The 23646-nt window shown below is 42.3% G+C and overlaps 1 protein-coding gene across 2 annotated transcripts in view; it reads left to right on the forward strand.

The window, feature by feature from the left end:
• The window catches only part of VDR (vitamin D receptor), a 170497-nt gene that overhangs the window by 85028 nt on the left and 61823 nt on the right, over positions 1–23646 (forward strand). For both annotated transcript variants that reach the window (XM_083169501.1, XM_083169500.1), the window contains exon 2: positions 20906–21056. In XM_083169501.1, the coding sequence (XP_083025627.1) occupies positions 20908–21056 (149 nt within the window). In that variant the 5' untranslated portion in view covers positions 20906–20907. The remainder of the gene's footprint in view (positions 1–20905; positions 21057–23646) is intronic.

Raw genomic sequence — 23646 nt, forward strand, 5'->3', positions numbered from 1 at the left:
TTTTTTTTAAAACAAGTTGCCTACTGCCTAACCTAACCCCTTCCTTCCCCGGTGTACCCATAATCTGCCCCGGCATAGTTATGTTAATCATCCAGCAAGTCTGGTTGTATGTGCCAGCATCCTCATCAATGTTTGTATTCTGCAGCGGTTCTCAATGCCGGCATCTGTATTGTGAACGCCGGCATCTATGAACCTCTGCTAAGCAGAGCAGTGAGAGACAAGGGGTCTCTCAACTCTACCCTACTGCAGGACACTGCTCCCCGAGTGTGAGACAGTCCCCCCAAAAATGAGCTGTCCTATAAAAATCTGGACAGTAGTTGGTATGTAGATGTATAGGGACACATATGTAATATGTAGTTAACGTCCCATCAGCTGCAAGTGTAGCGGTGACCCAGTTGGATGCGTCCTAGAAACCATTGTACTTCTAGAAGCCTGACTCCAGAGTATGCTAAGAACACACACAAGATACACCTATAAAACCGACTTGTGTTCAACGCTTCTGCCTTATAGTTAAAAACAGGTTGCCAAAGTGTAATGAAAGAAACCAGTTTAGAAAATAAATAAAAGCTATAATTTCTGCAGCTTAATAAACCACAGAAACAGAAGAGTATCTTTTTGACTCTCTTGCTACAATTTTTCAGACAGGATTTGGAATCTGTATTTTAATCATGATTGGCATTTTATTACTGGAAGAGCTGTAAAAAGGGCATGTTTAATGTCTTTGTGTGAAGCATGTGCCCTTGTAGTTCTAGTTGAAGTCACATTTGGAAATCATAAGGTCTATGAAGCTGGCCACCGTGACGAATTAAATGAGTACGGATAATAGCAGAGGAATTATTTTACAAAAGCAAGGCAGAGGGGTTTTTTCAGCTTGGTTCATGAAACAAATGATCTGTTCACTGTCTTCTAGTACATATAAGTTATGTCTTATGATTTGGTGGTTCTGTAGTATAGTTCTCTGTACAAATGGATGCACTTCTAAATCTGTATTTGCACGCACTCTGCTGGTACTGAGATACTTAGAACCTGGCCTCTTTGCTTCATTAAGTTAAGTAGTTTTCCAAAAATAATTCGCTGTCCTTAATTAAAAGTATGTTCGTCAGAGGAAACAAAATGAGAAAAACATTCATCGGTTGTGCTCTTACGCATTATTTACATAAATAGTACACAGCAGTGAGAGATTAAAGATTTATTTTACTGCTTCTACAATAATTTCATGTTAATGTCTAATAGTGTGTACACACGGTGCGATACGGCTCCCAATGTTGCCGATATAGGAAGACCTATCGCAAGCTGATTGTGTTCCTTTTTAGGGCTTGCGAGCCCGATGCGCTGCCGATCGGCAGCCAATTAGAGAGGGCAGCCAAGAATATATAGTGCAGATCTGCCCTATATAGTCAAAATTGTGCCTCTGCATCTGATCGTATCGGGAGTCGCATAGCACGGCATATCTACCGTGTGTACACACCTTAAGTGGACAGCATTCCGGCCATTAGTATGCCGGTTCTTAAAGATTTTCAGCATCAGAATCCTGACCTCACTAGAAATACTAGCACCATAATTCTGAAAGCAGGCATCCTGTGGGAAGAGGGAATATAGGCTGTGCTGGGCAATCTTGGAGTAAGACAATGGGGGAAATTTAGATGGGTGTTCTATTTCACATGGGATGTTGCTATGGGCAACCAATTAGATATTTATTTAGCACCTTCTAGAAGATAATAGATAATAAGAAATAGATTCTGATTGGCAACAACCCATGTGAAACAGAACTCCCATCTTAGTAAATTTCCTCCAATGAGTGGTAGGGTTTGAGGGGGAGGGGGGAAAGTTTTTTAGGATTCAGCATCATATTGGAAGGGTTAGGGGGTAGGTGGAGATGGTAAGTATACTAACCCAGCCCAGTCAGGATTTGTATCATCGGTATGCCACTGTTCTTCTAACAGCTAGCATCCTGACGGGATGCGGTCGGGATGCCGGCGTTCAGAATCCCGACACTGGAATCCCGACCGCCGAAATCCCGAAACTTTCTCCCTCCGTGGGTGTCCACGACACCCATAGAGGGAGAATAAAATAGCGTGCCGAGCGTAGCGAGGCACCTGGCCCGCTGCGTGGCAAGCACAGCGAGCCCGCAAGGGGGGGGGGGGGGCGATCCACGTCCCCCCATGTCGGGATTTCAGCGGTCGGGATTCCAGTGTCGGGATTCCGACCGCCGGGATTCCGACCGCCGGCATTACGTATCAGATCCACCCTGACTGTTGGCCATCTACGTGTATTCCATTTAAGCAACAGACTTTTACTTTGAAGGTTGTTGCCAGTTAAAAAAAAGTGTCATTTGTTCTCTCTCAGCCAATTCTGTATTTTAGCACCCTGTTTTGTAATAGTCCTAAATATTTGTATTTATTTATTTGGATAATTACATCAGTAATGAAGCTGAACAATGGGTGATCATGTTTCTTGGTGTACTAAAGTCCTTCTTGTGTAGGATAATAACCAAATCTCTCATTTGTCATTTATTACGGTCTATTTTTAAGCATTAAAATGTGTTGGTCAAACACCACTAATAAAATGGGGACAAATAAGGTTACAATTAAGAGATGTGTATTCAGAGAGTGCATTGATCATTAATAATAACTCATCGTTGCTATCAGGCAGTCAGTGCAGCTGTAGGTGTTGTTCATAGGGTGAGATATTCGCATATACTTGCAGCCTAGTGATCAGGTCCGTGCCATCCGTCTCCCCGCTGAACGCGAGTGTAACACTTGCCGAAGCTGTTTGCTCCAGGGGTCTGCACATGCGCATAAACGCACAAGCGATAGCCTAAAAACATCAGGCATGGGGCAAAATTCTGCCCGTTACATGCGCCTCTGAATCGGCCCCTTAGTTAGTATGTGGGTTATATGCAGTCAACAATATGTTATCATCTAATAGGCTATCATTCTGATTGACAGGCTACTCCTGTGATCCCCTCTGGGGTGCTGTGACACACCGTGTTGCAACGATTGGTGGTCCAAGATCAAATAAAGGGGCAGATGTATTAAGCCTGTAGAAGAGATAAAGTGGAGAGAAGGTAAAAGAAGATAACACACCAGCCAATCAACTCTTAACTGTCATTTTCAATTACAGGGGCAGATTTATTAAGCTTGCTGAAGTGATAAAGGGGGAAATTTACTAAAGAAAATTTTGTAAAAAAATAGGTGTGTTTGTATCCAGAAATACACTTATTTTTGACATTTACTATCCCGAAAATACGTCAATTCGTAGTCGTATTGATGTGCTATCAATACGAATACCAATTGCCGTATTTTCGGGATAGTAAATGTCAAAAAGAAGTGTATTTCTGGATACAAATACACCTATTTTTTACAAATTTCCTTTAGTAAATTTCCCCCTCAGTGTCTGTTTTTTATTTCCGGTCAATCAGCTCCTAACTTTGAAGTTACTGGCTTAGTTTAAAAAATGATAGGTAGGAGCTGATTGGCCGGTGATAAAAAACAGAAAATGTATCACTTCACTGAACTTAATAAATCTACCTCACAGTTCATTGGCTGCTGCTTTATCTCCACTTTATCTCCAGTTCATCTCTTCTTCAGGAATAATACATCTGCCACAAAATTACTTATGGTCAATGTGCAGCAATAGGCAAAACCAGTGCTTGTGGCTTCCAATCATAAACTATGTTCACAAACAGAAGCAAATACTGTCATATATAAGTGAACCAAAAGATGACCTTTAAACACAATTTACTTGATTAAAAAAAATTCTAAATAAGAAACTTTTATGGGTTCCAATGCAGTTAGATTAGCGATATCTAAATATGTACATAGGTTAATACAACACAGGTAATTTCTCAGCCTTCTCATCCTTTGTGAACAGCACTGGAAAGAAAAATATATAAAAGAGGCTAGCTTTTTCTTTATGAAACATCACCAGCCACTATTTCCAGTGTTATCGGTTTTATTTATATTGTGTGCTATTTATATACTTAAAATGTATACATTCAGACATGCTTATCATTAGAGCCCAATTTCAGGTTCTACCAATGCTTTTCTGATTTCTCTTTACAGACTTTGTACTCTACCTATATTTATTTAATGCCTCTTTCAGTCCCTCTTGTTTTATTTTCAAAGTTTGTTTATAGAACGCACTAAAGGAAACAGTAACTATGATTATATGTACAAACAAGTCCGAAACAGTGGTAGCCAGTTGCTTATAAAAGTGCACGGTGGATTTTTCAAAAGAGAAAGAGGGGAAGGGAAGAGACAGATTTATGCACAGTGAGCATTGTCCATGAAGAGGTCAGAGTCTGCTGTGTCCAGAAAAATTGACTTGAAATAGCCAGTGAGGATCCCAGGGAGAGTTTGAGCATCAGGGATCTAGAACACCCCTTGAGACAAAGGCTTTTCTGCACTGCTCTGTTTTCAAGGTTCTCTCATATCTTGGAAAAAGATTACATATTCTCATGTGGAGGGGAGAGCTTTGAACTGGGATAAGCTAGAGATCTTCAGATGTTGGCCATGTAGAATTTTAAAGCATATGTATGGTCACCAAGCTCTATGATATATTTTTGGAAGTCTGAGATGGCTTGATGTAATTCTGTGTAACTTGATGTCTAAAGATAGGGAGTTGATAAGGTGCTGCATAGAAAACTGGGCATAACGGGGGATGCATTTGAAATCCCGACCGCCGAAATCCCGGCACTTTGTCCCTCTGTGGGTGTCCGCGACACCCATAGAGGGAGAATAAATTAGTGTGGCAAGCGCAGCGAGCCTGCAAAGGGGGGGGGGGGAGTTTGATCCATGTCCCCCACTTGTCTGGATTTTGACGGTCGGGATTTTGGCAGTTGGGATTCCGGCGTCGGGATTTTGACCACTGGGATTCCGACCGCCGGGATTTCAAACCAATCTCTAATGTATACCCCCTCATCACATTCTGCCTCATTTGACAGAAAAAGGTTGAATACAAAGGGCCAGATGTATCAAGCTTCAAACAGTGATAACATGAAGAGTGACTGGTTGTTTATAAACCAGCTCCTAACTGGCATTTTTTATCCAGTCTAACATGACAGTTAGGAGCTGGTTGTTTATCACTTTATCACTTTTTTGAACCTGGATAAATCTGGCCCATAGTGAAATCACATTACCATTTCCAGTTGAAAGAGACAGTGCCTATTAAAAGAGAACAATAATATGTAGGGGGGTTGTTGAGACAAGGGTGGAGTTGCTCAGTGTTCTGAACAGGTGGTTATCAAACTCCAGACAGTTTACGTTTTCCTTGTCATCTAGATGGGCACAGGTGTATGACCAGCTGTCACATTTCAAAGATCCACATATGACCTGGAAAACTTGAACTGTGGGAGTGCTGGTTTAGGCTCAAAACACCAGGAATAGTTTGGATTTTGAATGCTGTGATGGTGACTGTCGGGATATCCCTTCCTATGGGATGTGGAGTGAGTCCTATAATTCTAGATTTTTCTAGATTCTTGCATAGATCATATCAAAGACCAACTTTATGATTGTGATATAAGAAAAGTTTGATTATTTATATTTAGAGTAATCACTATAACACTATCATCTAGGCTTGGGGCTGGAATGTATTTTACAATTATAGTTTAGTGCAGCGGTTCTCAAACTGTGGGTCCTGACCTTCTCAGCATGGGGTCGCGATTCCATGTTGCTGACCATCAGGCTGATGACTTTTCTAATCTCAGTCAGTGATTCAAGGAGTCTGAATAATCTGTTGAATTTTCTGTTATTTTAGACTCTTTACATCATGTTGTGCCTCCACAATGCTGCCATGTGTGATTCGATGACCTTCTGCAGTATTGTAATTATTATAATCCTTTTATTTATATGGCGCCACAAGGGTTCCGCAACGCCCAGTTATAGAGTACACATAATCAGACAAGAAAAAAAAACAGTAACTTACAGTTGAAGACAATACAGGACAAATGCAGGGTAAATGATTATAGGAACATCAGCCGATTGCTGCAGCATAAGTATCCAGGTGGCAGCAAACAGTGTGCTTTGGTCCAGTCGAAGACTACTGAAGTAAGAAAGGATAAGCACATGAGGTAAGAGGTCCCTGCTCGTGAGCGCTTACATTCTAAAGAGGAGGGGCAGACAGACAGGGGTGACACAGGAGGGGTAGATAGGGCAAGGAACAGAAGGTTAGGAGGACAGTTTGCTGGGTTTGGTGAAGAAGTGGGTCTTAAGAGCCTGTTTGAAGTTCTGTGTAGAAGTGGAGAGTCTGAGGGGGAAAGGTAGAGAATTCCAGAGTAAGGGAGCAGCACGTGAAAAATCTTGGAGGTAGGAGTGGGAGGAGGTAATAAGTCGGCAGGAGAGCCGTGGTCCTGTAATTATTTTTATTGTCTGATGGGGTCCCAGAGCAAATTAGTTTGAGGACCCCTGGTTTAGTGTATTTCTTAATTTCTAGAGATATAAATGGACTAAGAGAGACTACATAATTTTCTATATAAAGTCTTTACATGGATTTACTGCCTTCTTAATTTGCAGATAGGATAAGGTGCACCATACCTTCATGGAGTTCCCATATTCTTAAATGTTTTCTCTGTCAAATACAAAACCATATTTGGCATCCGCTATTTTCTGTTACCTATGGAATATTTGAGTCTGCTGGGATGATGCTGTACTTTTCGGAGATGATACTGAATCATAAACAGTGCCTCTGTCATGTAACTCAAGGTATCTGTCTGCAGTCTGTAGGAAACTGTCTGGGTCATGGAACAATGTGTACAGGTTGCTTTGAGAGCTGGGGAAGGATTTTCTACATTAGGTCATGTTAATCATTCTCCAAGGTTGTCTGTGAAAAGGAATCCATCTGGTTGACAGGAGAATCTACAAAATTTGGTGTATATATTACTAGGGACACTATGCATTTCAGCTGCATTGTTTAAACTAATGCTTCAAGTGGGACACTCTCTCTTGTTTGCAATTAAGCCTGTAGGTGAATATCTCTATCCCCGGATTTTGGGCCTTATTCTGATCGGTGCGGATATTCCCGAATTCTTTCGGTGCGGGCCGCACGCATCGCTGTGCGGCAGCGTGCGGCCATCGTCCGTAGAAACGCCCACGTGTCCTCCGCATTCGGACGGACTCACTCTGTAAGAACAGGGCGTGTGTACGGACGACATATAAACCATGCGTGTGCGGGGGAAACACTCAGATTCTACACGGTCTGTCCGCGTATGCACGGCCTTCCCGCGTCAGAACGGACGCGAACCGGCCACTACGCACAGATGCGGTGTACATCCGCATACAACAAGACTACTGTTATCAGAGTTCCCACATAGATCACATGACACACTTATGCAATTAGCAAACCACTTTGAGAACAGATTGTTGCTCCTGGTCATCTGTTATTTAGCTAATTGATCCTTAAACACTTACAAGCACTATACATTAACCCTAACATTCCCTATGGGGATAAAAATGTCATCTACCCTTTTGCTGTGTACATATGTAAACATGCACATGTTTGTGTGTTAAATGCTTTTTATACTTTGAATGTTAAAGACTAAAGTGATTGTATTGGGTTCAGGTGACATTGGTTGAGGTGCGTCCGTCCTGATTAGGCGTTCCGATTGCCTAGCGCATGACCGAGTGGTGTCCGCAAAGCAAGAGTAACCTTTTGGACACCGCACATTTCTTCCCTTTTTGTTCGCGTGCATTCGGCGTGCTGTCCGAATGCACGCCTACCAATATATGTGTACTCCCCCGTGTCCGCCCATGTTTCCGCCCAGTTTAGCCCACTTTGAAACTACGCCCCTGTGTCATTCCGCATGACGCCCATAACACACCCCTATTGGCCGAATGTATGCGGTGCACAGTTCTGTACGGGATTAGTGAGAACAAGTACGGAGACCATGCGTGGCACATGCGCGTCGCGTTCTCCACGCATGCGCAGACGGCTAAAAAACGCCATCCGAAAGAATGCGGAAAAGTCCGCACCGATCAGAATAAGGGCCTTTGTGACCAACATTTCTGTGTCATGAGTTGGAGATGTTGGTGCTCAGGACTTAAATGATGTAGGTTTCACTTGTTATATCGCGCCCAATCTCTTGTCTAAAATGACAATATTCAATTGATATATATTTTTTACGCATATCGTGCTCATTATGGTCGGGTTAAGCCACACATTTGCGCATTTCAGCTTACCACCCCTGGGATTAGTTAGCTAAAATGCCACCCTATGTGTACGTGTTGTCATAGTAACATGAGGCCTAAGCGCATGAGATCTGTTAGTGTTTCTCATTTCCAGTTTACAAATGCCAACAAAATATAATCACCGATTGGCATGTTACTGCTGTTACAATTTTTTTTGTATTTTTTTTTGTTTGTCCTAACAACATTTAATGGATTTTTCCACTTGAAAATGTTTGCCTTGACATACTGTAGGTTACATTCTTTAGTTAAATACTATAAGCACAAACGCCCACATGCTGAGCTTTGCTGCAATATAAGGTGACTTTTACAAGATGGTAGGACTTTTTCTTCCATTTAAATTGATGTTAACCTTTTTTAAATGAATACATTTCATTGTTTACTTGTGTACCATACATTTTACGTGTATTTTTCTGCATACAAATTTGTTTCTGGTTTGGGGTGATTACACAGCGCTCTGAGGATAACCCATAGCTGCCTGCACTAATGAGGACAGTCCTGGTTCCCCTATCTATGGCAGAAACAACAAAATGGAAGTGCTGGCGCTCTGGGGTTAGGGCAGTCAATGTACTGGTGTCCAATCCAGACTCAACTAGTAAGTGGTGTAGCCGGGAGCAATAACTGTTGGCTGGGGTGTTGTGGATGTTGTCCAACGTTAATATGGCAAGTCTTGAGATTGGGAAACTGTCCCACGGTGAGGAGACACTCAAATCTGGCAGACTTGAGGCTGGGAGTTCGTCAGAGATGTTCTTACATCAGGAAGGGGCTGGCTCTTGGAGCTCCGGTGTAAGGGCATGCGTCAGTAAATGCTGCTATGTGCATATAAAAAATAGTAGTAGCTTACCAGTAGGTGTAGGTCGATCAGCATTCACTCATTGATGTTGGATGGTCTGTGCAGTGGAGGTAAGGGGATATTAGAGGGGATTTGGAAATAAGAGGGCTGGAGGCTATTGCTTTAATGATAAGCACAATTTATTTACATCGCTTACTGAATGAATGACAGAAAGCGAATAAGAAAGATACAATGGTGAAAACACTGGCTGAGTAAATATACAATTACCAATGTGTGGTAATTGTGGCTTTTTCTTGAAATGTGCGTATAGATAATTATGGAACTGTTGATAAAATGAAGCATTACCTGTACAGTGTGTCTAGATATACATAAACAGTGAGTATACATTTACAGTTTGTATATTACACTAGGCAACAGCCAAAAAGGATTCTACGTAAAAACAACTAATTCTTACTGATTTCAATGTTCTGAACACGAATATGATGTTTAAAATTGTTTACTAGTTCAAGTTTTGAAGATCCTTATCGTAAATGGGGGCAGATTTTTTAAGCTCGGTGAAGTGATAAAGTGTCTGGTTTTATATCATTATACCCTTCTGCATTTGATAAATGGTGACATTATTTAATTCATTTTACCCCACACATGTGGTGTCAGACACTTTCTAATTGGGAACCCTTGAAGCGCTGAACTACTTTGTTCTTTTTCACTACTATTGCTCCCTCTCTCAGGTGTTTTTGGATATCACCTGTTACATTGATTGTTTAGCTGCATCTAGGTTATTGTTCGCACAGAGAGACTGTGGGGCAGATTTATTAAGCTTGGTGAAGTGATAAAATGTCTGATTTTTATTACCGGCCAATCAGCACCTACCTGTGAAGTTACAGGCTTGGTTTGAAAATGACAGGTAGGAGCTGATTGGCCGGTGATAAAAACCAGACACTTTATCACTTCACCGAGCTTAATAAATCTACCCCATGGTTTTTTATTGTTTAACTTTCTGGTTAATATAATTTCAGAAAGTCAAATTGGTATGATTTGTAGCTGAACATTTTCATTAGGATATTTCTGAGATGGAGAAGAGATACCAGGGAAAATGGAATGCTTCAATGCTAGCAGACTATTGTTGGACACTTGTCAGAGATACCTCAGAAATAGTGTACAAGCGACTTTCAAAACGAAAGTGGCATTAAAAGCAATAATTTGTATTATTGTTGATGTTCTGTATGTATATTAAGCTATTTGTTTTGGAAAACATCAAATGTGAATAACTGAAGTGGCAACAAATCTTTCAATTTAAATTTAATTTTAGTTTTCAACACCTAAATTCTATTAATAAACATATGTCATTTTTAGGATCCAAAAAAAAAATTAAATTTGTTGTCCAGTGTTATTATTACTGCTGTTATTATACCTCAGACAGGTTTGTGTAGATGCTAAACTGGTTCTGTAATTGTTTCCATTGGCATATCTGGGTCTTTCCACTTCCAACAGAAACTCTAAATTATTATTGTGTGTCATTTTCATGTATGTAACAGAAGCACTATAATCCGGGTCACTACTGTATGTAAGTGAAGCACATATTCTATGGAAATTCTATGGAATTAATTATTAATTAATACTCGTGACGGACAACAAAATAAAAAATACATCAACAAAAGTTTAAGGATTAGTCGTATTTTAGGATTGCTGTATGTTATATTAGCTTTACATTTTTATGATAAATTTATAGTCCCGGATAAATAATGTATCTTAATAGGATATTACAGGGTTGCCGACTTTGTTATTCTCCTCTCCGGGAGAAGCCCGACGCGAGTGTGTCATTTTAGCTCGGCCCCCTCCTCTGAGACCCGAGGATTGCGGCATTTTAATTACGGGGGCCGGGAGGGGGGACCCGATTTTCGGGAGACTCCCAGAAATTCCGGGAGGGTCGGCAACCCTGGGATATTAATTATCACAAGCTACTCTAATAGCTTCAGGTCAATCTTCCATAAATTATAGCTGTGTTGTGCAACCAACAGGAAAAACAAAGCAAATAGCAATTAATTTGCCAGCTCAAACGCACGGAATGGAAAAAAAACTTACTTTACATTGATATGGGAAATTAATCTGGTTAATATATATATATGTGTGTGTGTGTGTTAATGGTTTGCCCAACGCTTAGGGTGAAATTTAATAGGATGAGAGATTCAGAAAGTAAGAGATTTGGTAAAAAAAATCTCCATTTTTTTTAAAGCAGCAATCATTTACACTGTAAAATAAAACTGGTTTTGCAGAGTCAATGATTGCCGCTTTAAAAAAAAACCTGGAGATTTACTGAATCACTCTCAGTGTGCCACGAACAGACTCTTTCTCTTTTTTTTTTTGCGTCTAACCCAACAGTCTGAGGCTGCACCCCCTATTTAAAAAATATATAAAATTATAATAATAAAATAAACAATAAGGGGACTTTTGCTGAAAACGAATAAACATCTTGAAAAATTTGTCCTGGTGCGGGTATTGTCTCTCCTAAACTTCCAAAGCACTTTCTGAATCTCCCATCCTATTAAATTTCACCCCATATGTCCTCAGTTTTCTGTGCCAGTCCAGTATAGTATGTAGAACATATCAACCACAGGCTTATGGACATACAACTGGCATCGGAATAAATGAAAGTGCTTAATACTATATATAAAACACAGGTCAGGTCAGTTGCTCCCATACATTTCCAGGTTTTTGTTCCCACCAGATGGATCAGACAGAAAATCTGTACGTGTGTACGCACCTTTAGATTTGGGTGGGATGTGTTCAAACTGAAATCTAAATTTCAGTAAAAACAAAGCTGCCAGTATTTACTCTGCACAGAAACAAAATGTAACTCTCTATGCACATTTAACATCTGCCCCACCTGCAGTGCCCATGGTTTTGTCCATTAAAGAAGGAGTTTGCTTTTACAAACCAACCAGAATCACCCCCACTGTCACAATCATGCATAATATATAAAATACACAAACACTGTCACACTAGTGTATAATACATGCACACTGTCACAATCATGCATAATATACACACTCTTATATCAGAGGATCAAAAAGGTTGGAGTTTATGGCTGGAGGATTTAGAAATAAGGGGCAGACTTTATAGGCCAAATGGTTATTATTTGCTGTCAAAATGTATGTTCATGTGTGTGTATATATCTATATATATATCTATATAGTGTTCACTCTAGAAATTTTGTCGGGCCGGGGGGCGGTCCGGGCCTGCCGACGTCACACTTGCGGGTGGTCCCAGGCCGCCGACGTCACTAAAGTGGGCGGGCCGGGCCGCCGATGTCACTAAAGTGGGTGGGCCGGGCTGCTGACGTCACTAAAGTGGCCGGGCCCGGCCCCGCCGAAGATGTCGCCAGTGCGCCACTACAGGGGGAAGGTGCTGTGATGCCGGGGATCGCCGTCTAAGGCGGCGCTGGGCTTCCCCGTGCAAGCTGTTGGGCAGGCACCAGGCTGTTTTAGCGGGGCGCTGTAAGAGGGGCAGCGCACATTTTGCCCTTAAAATATCGGGCCGGGCACAGCGCCCCGCTAAAACAGCCTAGAGGGAACACTATCTTTATAGATATATATCGATACACGTGTATTCTGATGAAGAACCGTTATTAAAAGGTTACAACCGTTATTAAAAGGATTGAAACGTTGATGACAACTCTGCCTCTGTGAGATTTTGGGTGAGATTTAATAAGATGAGAGATTCAGAAAGTGAAAGATTTGGTAAGAAATCTCCAGTTTTTTTTAAAGCGGCAATCATTTACACTTCAAAATCAAACTGGTTTTGCAGCGTAAATGATTGCCGCTTTAAAAAAAACCTGGAGATTTCTTACCAAATCTCTCACTTTCTGAATCTCTCATCTTATTAAATCTCACCCTTTATTTCTGGTGAGTGACGCCATCTGGACATTAATATATATATATATATATGTTATGAATGAAGTAATATATGGAACTACACTGTTTCCATGACATGACGTTATCACCATACAAGTTGATAATGCATTTCAGCTGCTGATGTGCTGTTTACACGCAGATACCTGATCATTTTTCTGCCAGGCCCGACATCTTACAGCTGCTGTTGGGACAGTATGACTGATATGATGCTAAGTGTAATGGTTGTGAGGGGAAGCTGTGGTCTACCTGCTCTGGCCTGGCAGGACATTACAATAAATAGCAAACATTACATACATTAGAGTTGGTTTTTTTTGCCTTACTTATTAAACTACCCATGTATATCAGATCTGCCCTTCCACATCCTTGCTGTGGTCTGTAAGCATGTGCAAAAGAATTGTGGTACCGACTATTCTCTCCTGTCTAGTTGCCACGTGTGTACATACCAATTGAAGCACATGTCTGCGCACAACAGGGGGCACACTAGTTGTGGCAATTGGCTAGTGATTGCCATGGCTGATAGCAAGGATATATCAGTTCCGTGATACAGTGGCGTAACTAGGATTCCCCCCCCCGCCGTTATAGGAGGCACCGTCCCCCGCCCCTCCCCCTAGCCCTTCCAACACAGTTAAACACCCCCCCTCCCCCTTACCCCGCCACATGCCGCCGTCGCATTCCCGCAGCGCAGATCTCCTCCAGGCTCCGGACCGTCTCCTCCTAATGTACAGTGCTAATGATATGTTACCATCACAAAATGGCTGCCCCCTAATAGCAGACAGTATTTAAGGATGCCGCCTCCTCTAGCATCCCTACAAAAAACTGTCTGCTATATGGGGGCAGCCATTTTGTGAGGGGCGGTTTTCAATAGCACTGTACGTCAGGAGGAGTCGGTCCGGATCCTTGAGGAGATCCGAGAATGCGGCGGCATGAGGAGGGGTAAGGGGGGGGATTAACTGTACAAGGGCGGGCGGATGGGAGGGCTGGGGGGGGGGCGCTGTCTGCCCACACGTCCCGGTCAGCTACACACAGAGGTATAGTAACATAGCCCCGCAGCGCAGACCGGCGCCCACAGTTACTCAGCGCCTCCCCGCCATGGCGGTGGCTGCGGGGCTATAGTTACGCCACTGCCGTGATATATAATTCTATACAAAAAGCAAGATGATAGCCAACACACTTTTCAATTATTCTCCATTCACACTGGGTGATTTTTTTTTTTTTAAATACGTTTTATTAAGTTTTTCTTAGCAAACATAGAAAAAGAGTATACAGTGTACAAGTAACATCAATAATAATAATAAGGCCTTACTAATGTCACATAGATTTTTCCACTTTTGGTGCCATTATATTTTTCATAAACATTGCAGTGAGTGAGCTGAAGCACTTTTGATTTACTCAAATATAATTAAGTATAGCTTGAGTGTAATTTGACCTTTCAGTCTGTTTTTGGGGTTTTTAATATTTGGCATCCGTATTCCAGTACATAGTTAATGTTAGGCCTTATAGTTTCTAACTACTATCTTTATCTAAGATTACCTAAAACTAAACAGACAAAGACAGACGGGGAGGGGGGGGGGGGAGGGGGGGGGGGGTTGAAATATAAAGAACAATAAAGAACCTGGTAGGAAAAGGTTAGTACATAATTTACATGCAATCCAGTGGTCGAATATTTAGACCTAAAATATACATCAGGTGTTTGGGTTTGTTTTGTTTGGGTTTCAGGTAAGGACCCAAGAGTATTCATTTCTGCGTCGGAGTCCTGCGTAAAAAGAGAAAGGTGAAGTGCTAACAAGTAAGGTGGTAGCCTAACACAAGCGTTGGGGTCATCCGTCCTACTGGGGGGAGCAATCTAGGTATGGAGCAAGTCTAGTCCAGGATGATGAATCAAAAAATTGTAGAATTGTTTGTTTAGAAGCATCGTCCAAAGAGTCAATGTAGGACTTCCACTTCTTATGTAGGGATTCTGGAGTCATATTTTGTTGAAGAAGACAGGATTTCAGATCAAAGTACAGGTGTTGTAGTAATCTAGATTTCAGTTCCTGTATATTCGGGGCAGTTTTCTTGATCCAGTGTCTTAAAATCAATTTTTTTGCCCATGTGAAGACTATGACTAAGAATGGTATATTTTGCCGCATAGTAGTATTAAAGGATGTGCTTTCGAAATGTAGTAGTAGACAAACTTCGGGAGCAAGTGGGATCTCACCCTGTATAATAACATTCACATAGTTGATTGTCTTGTTCCAGAATCTTCGCACTTTTGAACAGTCCCAGAAACAATGAAGAAATTTAGCATTAGACATAGCACATTTATAGCATTGCCCTGTTTCATCTGAAACCATATACTTTCTCTGTGCTGGGGAAATAAAGGTTCTATGTAAAAACTTCAGATGAGTTTCTTGCAGGTAGGCCGATCCTAAGTGTTTAGAATAAGAGCAATATTTAACAATTACCCCATCTGTTAAGTTTTGTGAAAGTGGGAGATCCTGGATCCAACTAGTTAGTAAACCTGGGGGGTTAGTTGGGCGAATCTTTGCCTCGATTAAGAGGGGGTACAAGAGGTTAATTTTGAAACCTTTAGTAGATCTATAATTTAGTATATTTAATACCTGGTGGGTGTTTATATTAATACAAGGAGAGGGTTTGAGTGAGAGAGCATAATGCCTAGCTTGCAGGTATAAATAAAATTGTGAGTTTGGGATTGAATATCTATGAGCTATTGTATCAAAAGGAAGAATAATTCCTCCTGGGTCGAAAACCATTGAAATCTGTGAGAGTCCTTTCTGTCTCCAACTTTGGAATGTGTTGTTCATGAGGGAAGGAGGAAATTTGGGGTTACCCCACAAGGGGATATAGGGGGATGACTCATGTTGTGCATTTAACTTTTTGTGAATTTCCAGCCAGCTAGAGTACGTGTCTTTAAACATTAAATTATTCTTTATCTCTCTGGGGACGTCAGAGGCCTTCAAGTGCAGCATAGCCGCAGGGGAATACGGGTGAAAAAGTGCATGGTCTAGTTCAAGGTCTGTGTAAACAGATTTCCCTAGTAACCAGTCACTTGCATATCGAAAAAAGACTGCTGTGGAGTATGATTTGAAGTCGGGTATACGTAATCCTCCCCTTTGTTTTGCAAGAGTTAATTTTGATAGCGCTATTCTGGGTCTATTACCTTTCCACAAAAATTTTGAAAGCAAGGAGTCAATACTAGCTAAGTCTTTCCTTTGTAAAGCGATGGGGAGCAATTGTATGATGTAGAATAGTTTGGGAAAGATTATAGATTTTATTGCAGCTGCTCTGCCAAGGAGAGAGAGAGGCAAATTCATCCAGGCTTTCAATAATGCAGTTATCTTGCCAATAGAGGGTGTGAAGTTAGCCTTGTATAAATTTTCTGTGTTATTGGTGATGTTTATGCCTAAGTATTTAATTTGTGAGGGGGCAATTTTAAATTGTTCAAAAAGAGGGGAAGCAGGTAAGGGGGTTGTGTATTTTCCTACCATAAGAAGTTCTGTTTTATCTAGATTCGCTTTATAGCCTGAGGTTAATCCGAATTCTGTTATGATTTTAACTATAGTGGGTATGGAGACATTAGGGTTTGTGACAAATAGAATCATATCATCTGCAAAGAGTGATAATTTAAGTGTATGGTCGTTAACTGATATGCCTGTGAAGTCTGTGGATTGACGCAGTAGAAGGGCCAACGGCTCGATCGCTATAGCGAAGAGGAGTGGGGAGAGGGGGCAACCTTGTCTCGTTCCCTTATATAGTTGAAAGTAATCAGATATTTGGCCATTACATATGACCTGGGATGCTGGCTCTTTATAAAGAAGTTTAATATAGTTAATAAAAGTATCTGGGAAACCAAATCTTTTCATTGTGTTGTGGAGGTGTGGCCATAGAACAAGGTCGAAGGCCTTCTCTGCGTCAATAGACATAATAATACCGGGGGGGAATTTTCCATGTTTGTTTTGGTAATGTAGGATAGCGATAATGGCCTTTCTAACATTTACAACCGAGTATCTTCCTGATATGAATCCCGTCTGATCCGGGTGGATGATCAGTGGCATATAGTTCTTCATTCTATCTGTCAGGATTTTCGCTAGGATCTTATAGTCCGAGTTCAAAAGTGAAATCGGCCTATAAGATCCCGGCATGGCCAAATCTCTTCCAGGTTTAGGGAGAGTCTTAATGTAGGCTGCATTAAAATGTGATGGGAGGGTATTGTTTTTCAATATGTAGTTAAAGGCGTTGGTCAATGGGCCTTGAATGTGTGGACACATGTATTTGTAAAAATTACTACTAAAACCATCAGGTCCCGGGGCTTTTCCCTTTTTTAAATTTCTAATAACTCCTTCTACCTCCTCAGAGGTGATAGGCGCGGTTAAGGATGTTATAGTGTTGGGGGGGAGTGTAGGAAAGTTTATTTGGGCATACAATGCGTCACCATTCTCTCCTTCTAGATCTCTTTGCATTGCAGGGTGTGGGGATTCGGAGTACAATTTGGAGTAGAAGTTCATCATTTCTTGGGCTATTTGTTTATTTGATGTTGTAGTCGAACCATCCGTTCGCTTTAAGGGGCGTATCACTGCTGAAGGTCTAGATCCATTTAGAATGTTAGTGAGGAGTTTGCCTGTTTTATTGCCGAAGCAGTGATATCGGTAGTTTATACTGTACAAATGTTTATTGCCTTTGGTCTGGAGGTATTCATTAAAATGGGTACTGGCTAGAAGGTACTGTTGCTTATTGCTAGGTGTACGGTTGACTTGGTATTGGGAATATGCCTGAGTCAGGTTTTTTTGCAGGGACAAGAATTTTGCTGAGTAGTTTTTATTAAGTTTGGCCATATATGAAATGATATTGCCTCTCAATACTGCCTTGGCAGTTTGCCAGAATAAAGAGGGATCAGTATCTGTATGTGCCTGGTTATCTTTACAAAAATCATTCCAGTCCTCTATTAGCTTACACTTGAAGGCCTCTGACACCAGCAGGTGGTTGGGGAATCTCCAAATAGCTCTAGAAGGGAGTTCATCTGTTAATCGTATTTGGAACCAAATTAGTGAGTGATCTGAGATAGTAATGGGCTCCATTTCCGTGGCATTGACCCTTGTAAGGAGAGTCTCAGAAATTAATAAATAATCAATCCTCGAGAATGTATGATGTGCCATTGATTGGCATGAGTATTCTTTTGATGTTGGGTTTAGCGCTCTCCATATATCTACTAGTCTTAATTTACCCGCTAGTTGGGGGACTCCCAAGGAAGGAAGTTTGTATTTTGTTTTGCATTTTGTGGATTTATCTAGATATGCATCAGAAACCAAATTGAGATCTCCACATACCAGTAAATTAGAGTGCATATGGGGGGTTAATTCCTGTAATAATCGGTGAAAGAAAGATGTTTTATATACTGTGGGTGCATAGATGTTACATAATGTGAGCTTCATAGTGTGAATTGTAGTGTGGGCGATAACATACCTGCCTTCGGGGTCTACCACTACTTTTTCTATCTCATGGGGGATATTTCTTTTTATAAGTATAACCACTCCTCTGGCTTTAGAATTGTATGATGCACTAGCCAACATTTTCCAGCCTAACATTTGAAGCTTCAGCATCTCAGCCGGTATTAAATGGGCTTCTTGTATGAAAACCATATCTAATTTAAGTTTGTTGCAGTACACTAAAATTTTTCTCCTTTTTGCCGGGGAGTTAAAACCCCCTACATTAAAGGAGCCAACTTTTAGTTCCGCCATTTGTTATTTAGTAAGGGGAGAGGGGGGGGGGGGGAGGTGTCGACACAGCGTATGAATACATGTAATATTTGTCCATAATTTCCTACCAACCTGTCCTATCATCAAGAATATAGGGAAATGACACAAGAGGGAGGGGGAGACAAGACACTTATATAACACATAATAAACTGTTTGAAATATTGACACTTCCAGCGTGTCAATATGAGGTACTACAAGACTAACTGACTTGCGGGTTATCTCAAGGATGGGAATAGCCATCCCTTTTGGTTATGCTAAAGAGGTTATTAACGTAAATCCGGAGCAAAGGCTCTCTCCGGACCTGGTCTTATATGTTAGCACCAGAGTTGGTGCACCCTGGGAGGCGGATGGCATTGTTAAAAGACAAAAGGAGGGGGGGGGGGGGGGACATATAGAATAAAAGAAGTTAAGATAAAAAGGAATAAGAGAGAGGGGGGGGGAGGTGAGGGTGGGGGGAGGTGGGGGTGGGGTGGGGGGGGGGGGGATGGAGTGATTCATCACCCTTTATATATTCCAATCTCAAAACTTTAAGTATCAAACATTCTTGGTATATACACTGTGAATCATGTCAACCGAACTATAAACTTGTAGGTTGCAAATTTTTAGATAACTTAGCTATCAGTGAGACATTTTCTGGGCTTTCAACATGAGAAATAACACATTTGCTTATGAAGCCTTAGATTAAGTTGAATCGGATATGTCCTCTGCCCTGGCTGCATGGATTTCTCTCAAGAATTGGATAGCATCCGCTGGGGAGGTAAAATCATGTTGTGTGTCTTTGATGAATATTTTCAGCTTTGCAGGATATATTAAAGCAAATTTAATTTTCTCCTTAATCAGCTGGCTGCACACTGGTGAGAAAGCTTTTCTAGCTTTTGTGACTTCAGAGGAAAAGTCCTGAAATATACGGAGGTTATGGCCCTCCCACGTTAGAGCTTTTATCTTTCTAGAAGCTTTCCATAGAATCAGCTTGTGAGTGTAACTGAGGCACTTGAAAATGGTGACTCTAGGTCTGGTGTCGTTTGGGCGTGGGGGAGGCCCTATGCGATGCACTCTCTCTATTACCATGGAGGTACAATCATCTTTGACTCCAAGCAGGGTGGGCAGTGTGTTTATTACAAAGGTTTCCAAGGCTTGCCCCTTAACTGCTTCTGGCAATCCCACTAGCCTTATATTATTTCGTCTTGAACGATTTTCAATCTCTTCAAGCCTGTTAATAATTGTGTAGTTTTCTTTTTCCAGCCTTTTAATCTCACATCTTGCGTCAGCTAAGCTATGAGCCAGAGAGCCAACATTATTTTCTACAGTGTCCATCCTTTGTGTCAGGCCATGTAACTGTGCAGTAATGTCACTCACCGCCTTAGATAGTAGCGGGGCCATGGTTGCAGTGATGGCGTCGACCATGTCGTCATATGTCAGCGGGACGCCAGGCTGTTGGTGATCGGTGTCTCCTTCATTGTTGTAGCTGTCTGCTAGTATTTTCTTCGAGGCAGGAGGAGGGGAGGGGGTATCGCTGTCCGGCGCCACTGCTGGGGCCTGTCCTCGTTTCACCTGCCGCCCGCTCTGTTGAGATGAGCGCGGCGGCTGTGTCGCGGTCACGCAGCGGTCCATGTTCAGCTGCTTGGGTGATGGAGGGATCGTGGGAGGTAAGCCCAGGGGTTCTGGAGGCGAAACGCCGTGTAAAAAAGAGATTTTCACCAGGTCACGGAGCGGAGCTGTGAGAGGCGCGTCTCACTCCATGCACCCGGAAACCGGAAGTCCCTCACACTGGGTGATTATGCATACACACTGAGCAGCTTTCCCCCCTCGCCCCTGCCCAGTGCTGTCACTGATATGCAAAGCCATCCACAAAGCTGCTCATCTGCTGGTAATAGCACTGATGTAACATGTGCAGAGAGAGTTACACTTGGGTGAGTTATTTTTGTTTCTGTGCTGAGTAAATACTCACTGCTTTATTCTCACACGGCAAATTTCAGTTTGAACACACCGCACCCAAATGTAACTCTCTCTGCACATGTTACATCAGCCCCACCTGCAGTGCACATGGTTTTGTCCATTAAAGAAGGAGCTTGCTTTCGCAAACCAACCAGAATTACCCCCTAAGAGCTGAGCTGTGTAGCAGCAAGCCGTGTGTGTTTTGTTGAAGAAACTGCATGCTTGACATCTTAATAAAATTGTGTAAAATTCCCCTGAAAGCCATTTGCAATGATTTTTATGTTTATATACAGTGTGTTATACACAGTGGTTGATATATTGCTTCTGTTACAGCCATGAATTTCACGGCAGCAAGCACATCCATTTCTGATTCTGACATGGAATTTGATAAGAACGTACCCAGGATATGTGGAGTCTGTGGAGACAAAGCAACTGGTTTCCACTTTAATGCAATGACATGTGAGGGCTGCAAAGGCTTCTTCAGGTGAGTTATGAATTGGGCTGTTTTGTTTTTTATTCCCCAAGTCTGCGTAAAGTGTGCTTTCACATGCTGGGCTGCTGTGACCTTGAAATGAAAAGCTATAATTAATTGATTGTTCTGTTTCGTTCTGGCATAAACATTACATTTCCACACACTATAGTAGTATTCTTCCCTGAGCTTTATTACCTTATTCTGATTGAGTCCATCAGACGCCACCCGCAGTGCCTCCCCCACCCTCGCATGCAGGACCCCCCCCCCCCCCTGGATGATTGATTTAAATAATAATCCATTCGCAGGCTGGGAGAAATCATTCGATGGTCGCCGACCATCGAATGATTTTTCCAGCGCTCGCAGTTCGGAGACACCTATATAGTTACTCTAAACTGCGGACGCCCTGTGCGAGGACAGGGCCGGTATCTGACCATGAAGCGCTGAGCATTCCCATATGCTAATGGGGTTGGCCGGCCCCCGCCCTTCTCCACCGCCGGCTGTGTGCATTGGGCAAACCGTAAGTTCGCTGTGGGTGCACGCATCTTGCGTCTGCACATGCGCAGAAACCCACATGCGAACGCACGGAGGACCGAATGGATCTGAATAGGGTCCTTAGTGTGTCTATGATTATGTTCTTGTTAAACTAACATTTATAAGACTTTTATAAACATACAAGTAATCAGGGCCGGTGCAAGGCACCGGAGCGCCCCAGGCGAGTCGGGGTGGGGGTGCCACGGTGCCGGGGGGGGGGTATACCTGTCCTGTGGCTGTGTATATAAAGCTTGCGGCGGCTGCGGGGGGTCCCTGCAGTCAAGCAATAACGAGCGCTATCCGCCTGGCTACGCGGAAGTGCTTCTGTTGTGAAAACACTGGCCGCACGGCACACGCTGATTGGCTGAATCTCAGCCAATCAGCGTGCGGCCAGTGTTTCCACAACAGAAGCGCTTCCGCCCGGCGGATAGCGCTCGTTATTTCTTGACTGCAGGGACCCCCCGCTGCCGCCGCCGCAAGCTTTATATACACAGCCGCAGGACAGGTACCCCCGCGGCACGGGGGGGGGGGGGGGGGGCGAAATGCCGCCCTCCAGTGGCCGGCGCCCTAGGCAAATGCCTAGATTTGCCTAGTGGTGGCGCCGGCCCTGCAAGTAATCAATTTCTATAAAGCTTAAGGGTCAACTTCCTTAAGGAACAACGTTCCTTGTTCTACTTGTTATAGTGTATAAATTCTCTCTCTTTTTACTTAATGCCAAGGCTTAATAAATGCCACATACTACACACATCTCTAAAGCTTTATAGTGGGACTGTACTGCATATGATGAGAAGAAGCGACAGCTACATGTTCTCTTGTTAATAAAAGTAAAGATGGAAATGTTGGTAATTCTTCTCTCTATTGTTCTATCCATTCCGTGCATCTGTTTGTTCTCCAGACACTTGCCCTTCTGCTTCTTCTGTGACTATCTTGTCCAGTTGTTTTACAGAGGGTACAGCTGCAATTACCTGATGTGCAGCTCAATGCTGATGGACATTTTCTAGTAGCTGAGCACTGTTCTGTAAAGGTGGCCATACACTACTGTGATGTATCGCAGCAGTGTATGGCCATCCGATTCCCTCTGAGCTGCCCGGCATATGATACACCACATGCAGTCATTTCTCATGCATGCGACCCAATTACCATTAGGCTGTGGGGAAGGGGGGTTGGGTTGTAGTGTCCCCTGCTGTGGGGAGAGGAATAAGGTAAGTGTTAGGGTTAACGTACTCCCTGCTGACACTGATTGTTCAGGTAACATTGCCGAAACACCACAATACCTGACACCACTAGACCCAGAAGTCACTGCTACACCACAAGGGAAAATATATTTCTTGCACTCAAAAGGGTAGCAAGTGGGGGAGCGGGCCATGGGATGCTGTTATCAAGCTCTGCTGCAACAATCAGGTGAGTCACTCCTGTGTAATCAAAAAGGCAAAAATCCACAAGTGGGATGCAGCACTGAGGAATGTGAAAAAAAATGAGTTATATCCAATTGCATAGTCTTCACAATTGTTACATTTAATAAAACACAGGCATGTTACATGAATAAATATATGGATGATAACTAGCAGTTAGCCGCACTCATGTAAGCTCTCATGAGTGAATAGATGTCTGTTCCTATATGGCCTCTGATAGTCCAAAAAGGTCTAACTACAGGTTGTCATCCATGTATTTTTTTTATGTGGCACTTTTTATCCCATTCCTCAACGCTGCATTCCACGTGTGTTTTTTTTGCTTTATTGCTGCACCACAGTAGCTGAATGGAATGAAGTGTTCGTCACACTGCCGGGAATCACTGTTTTTGTCAACATTCTGAGAATGTCAGAATTTCGGCAATGTTGACATTCTAGCTAAACCTATTGATGTTGCATTTCTGCATGATCATTGTCAAAAAAACATAACAAACGGTTATAGAATGTAGAACGGTTCTCACTGTATGTACTGATATTGCTGCTATTGCTGCTATTAGTGCTGTTGCTATAAGCTATTCTGGTTTGTTAGTTAATGATCTTTGCTTATTTCCTGAATATAGTTGTTTGTTAGTGATCTTGAAACCTATATATACAGTACTGTG

The sequence above is a fragment of the Crinia signifera genome, chromosome 2, assembly GCF_055691185.1.
Source record: "Crinia signifera chromosome 2, ASM5569118v1, whole genome shotgun sequence".
NCBI lineage: Eukaryota > Metazoa > Chordata > Amphibia > Anura > Myobatrachidae > Crinia > Crinia signifera.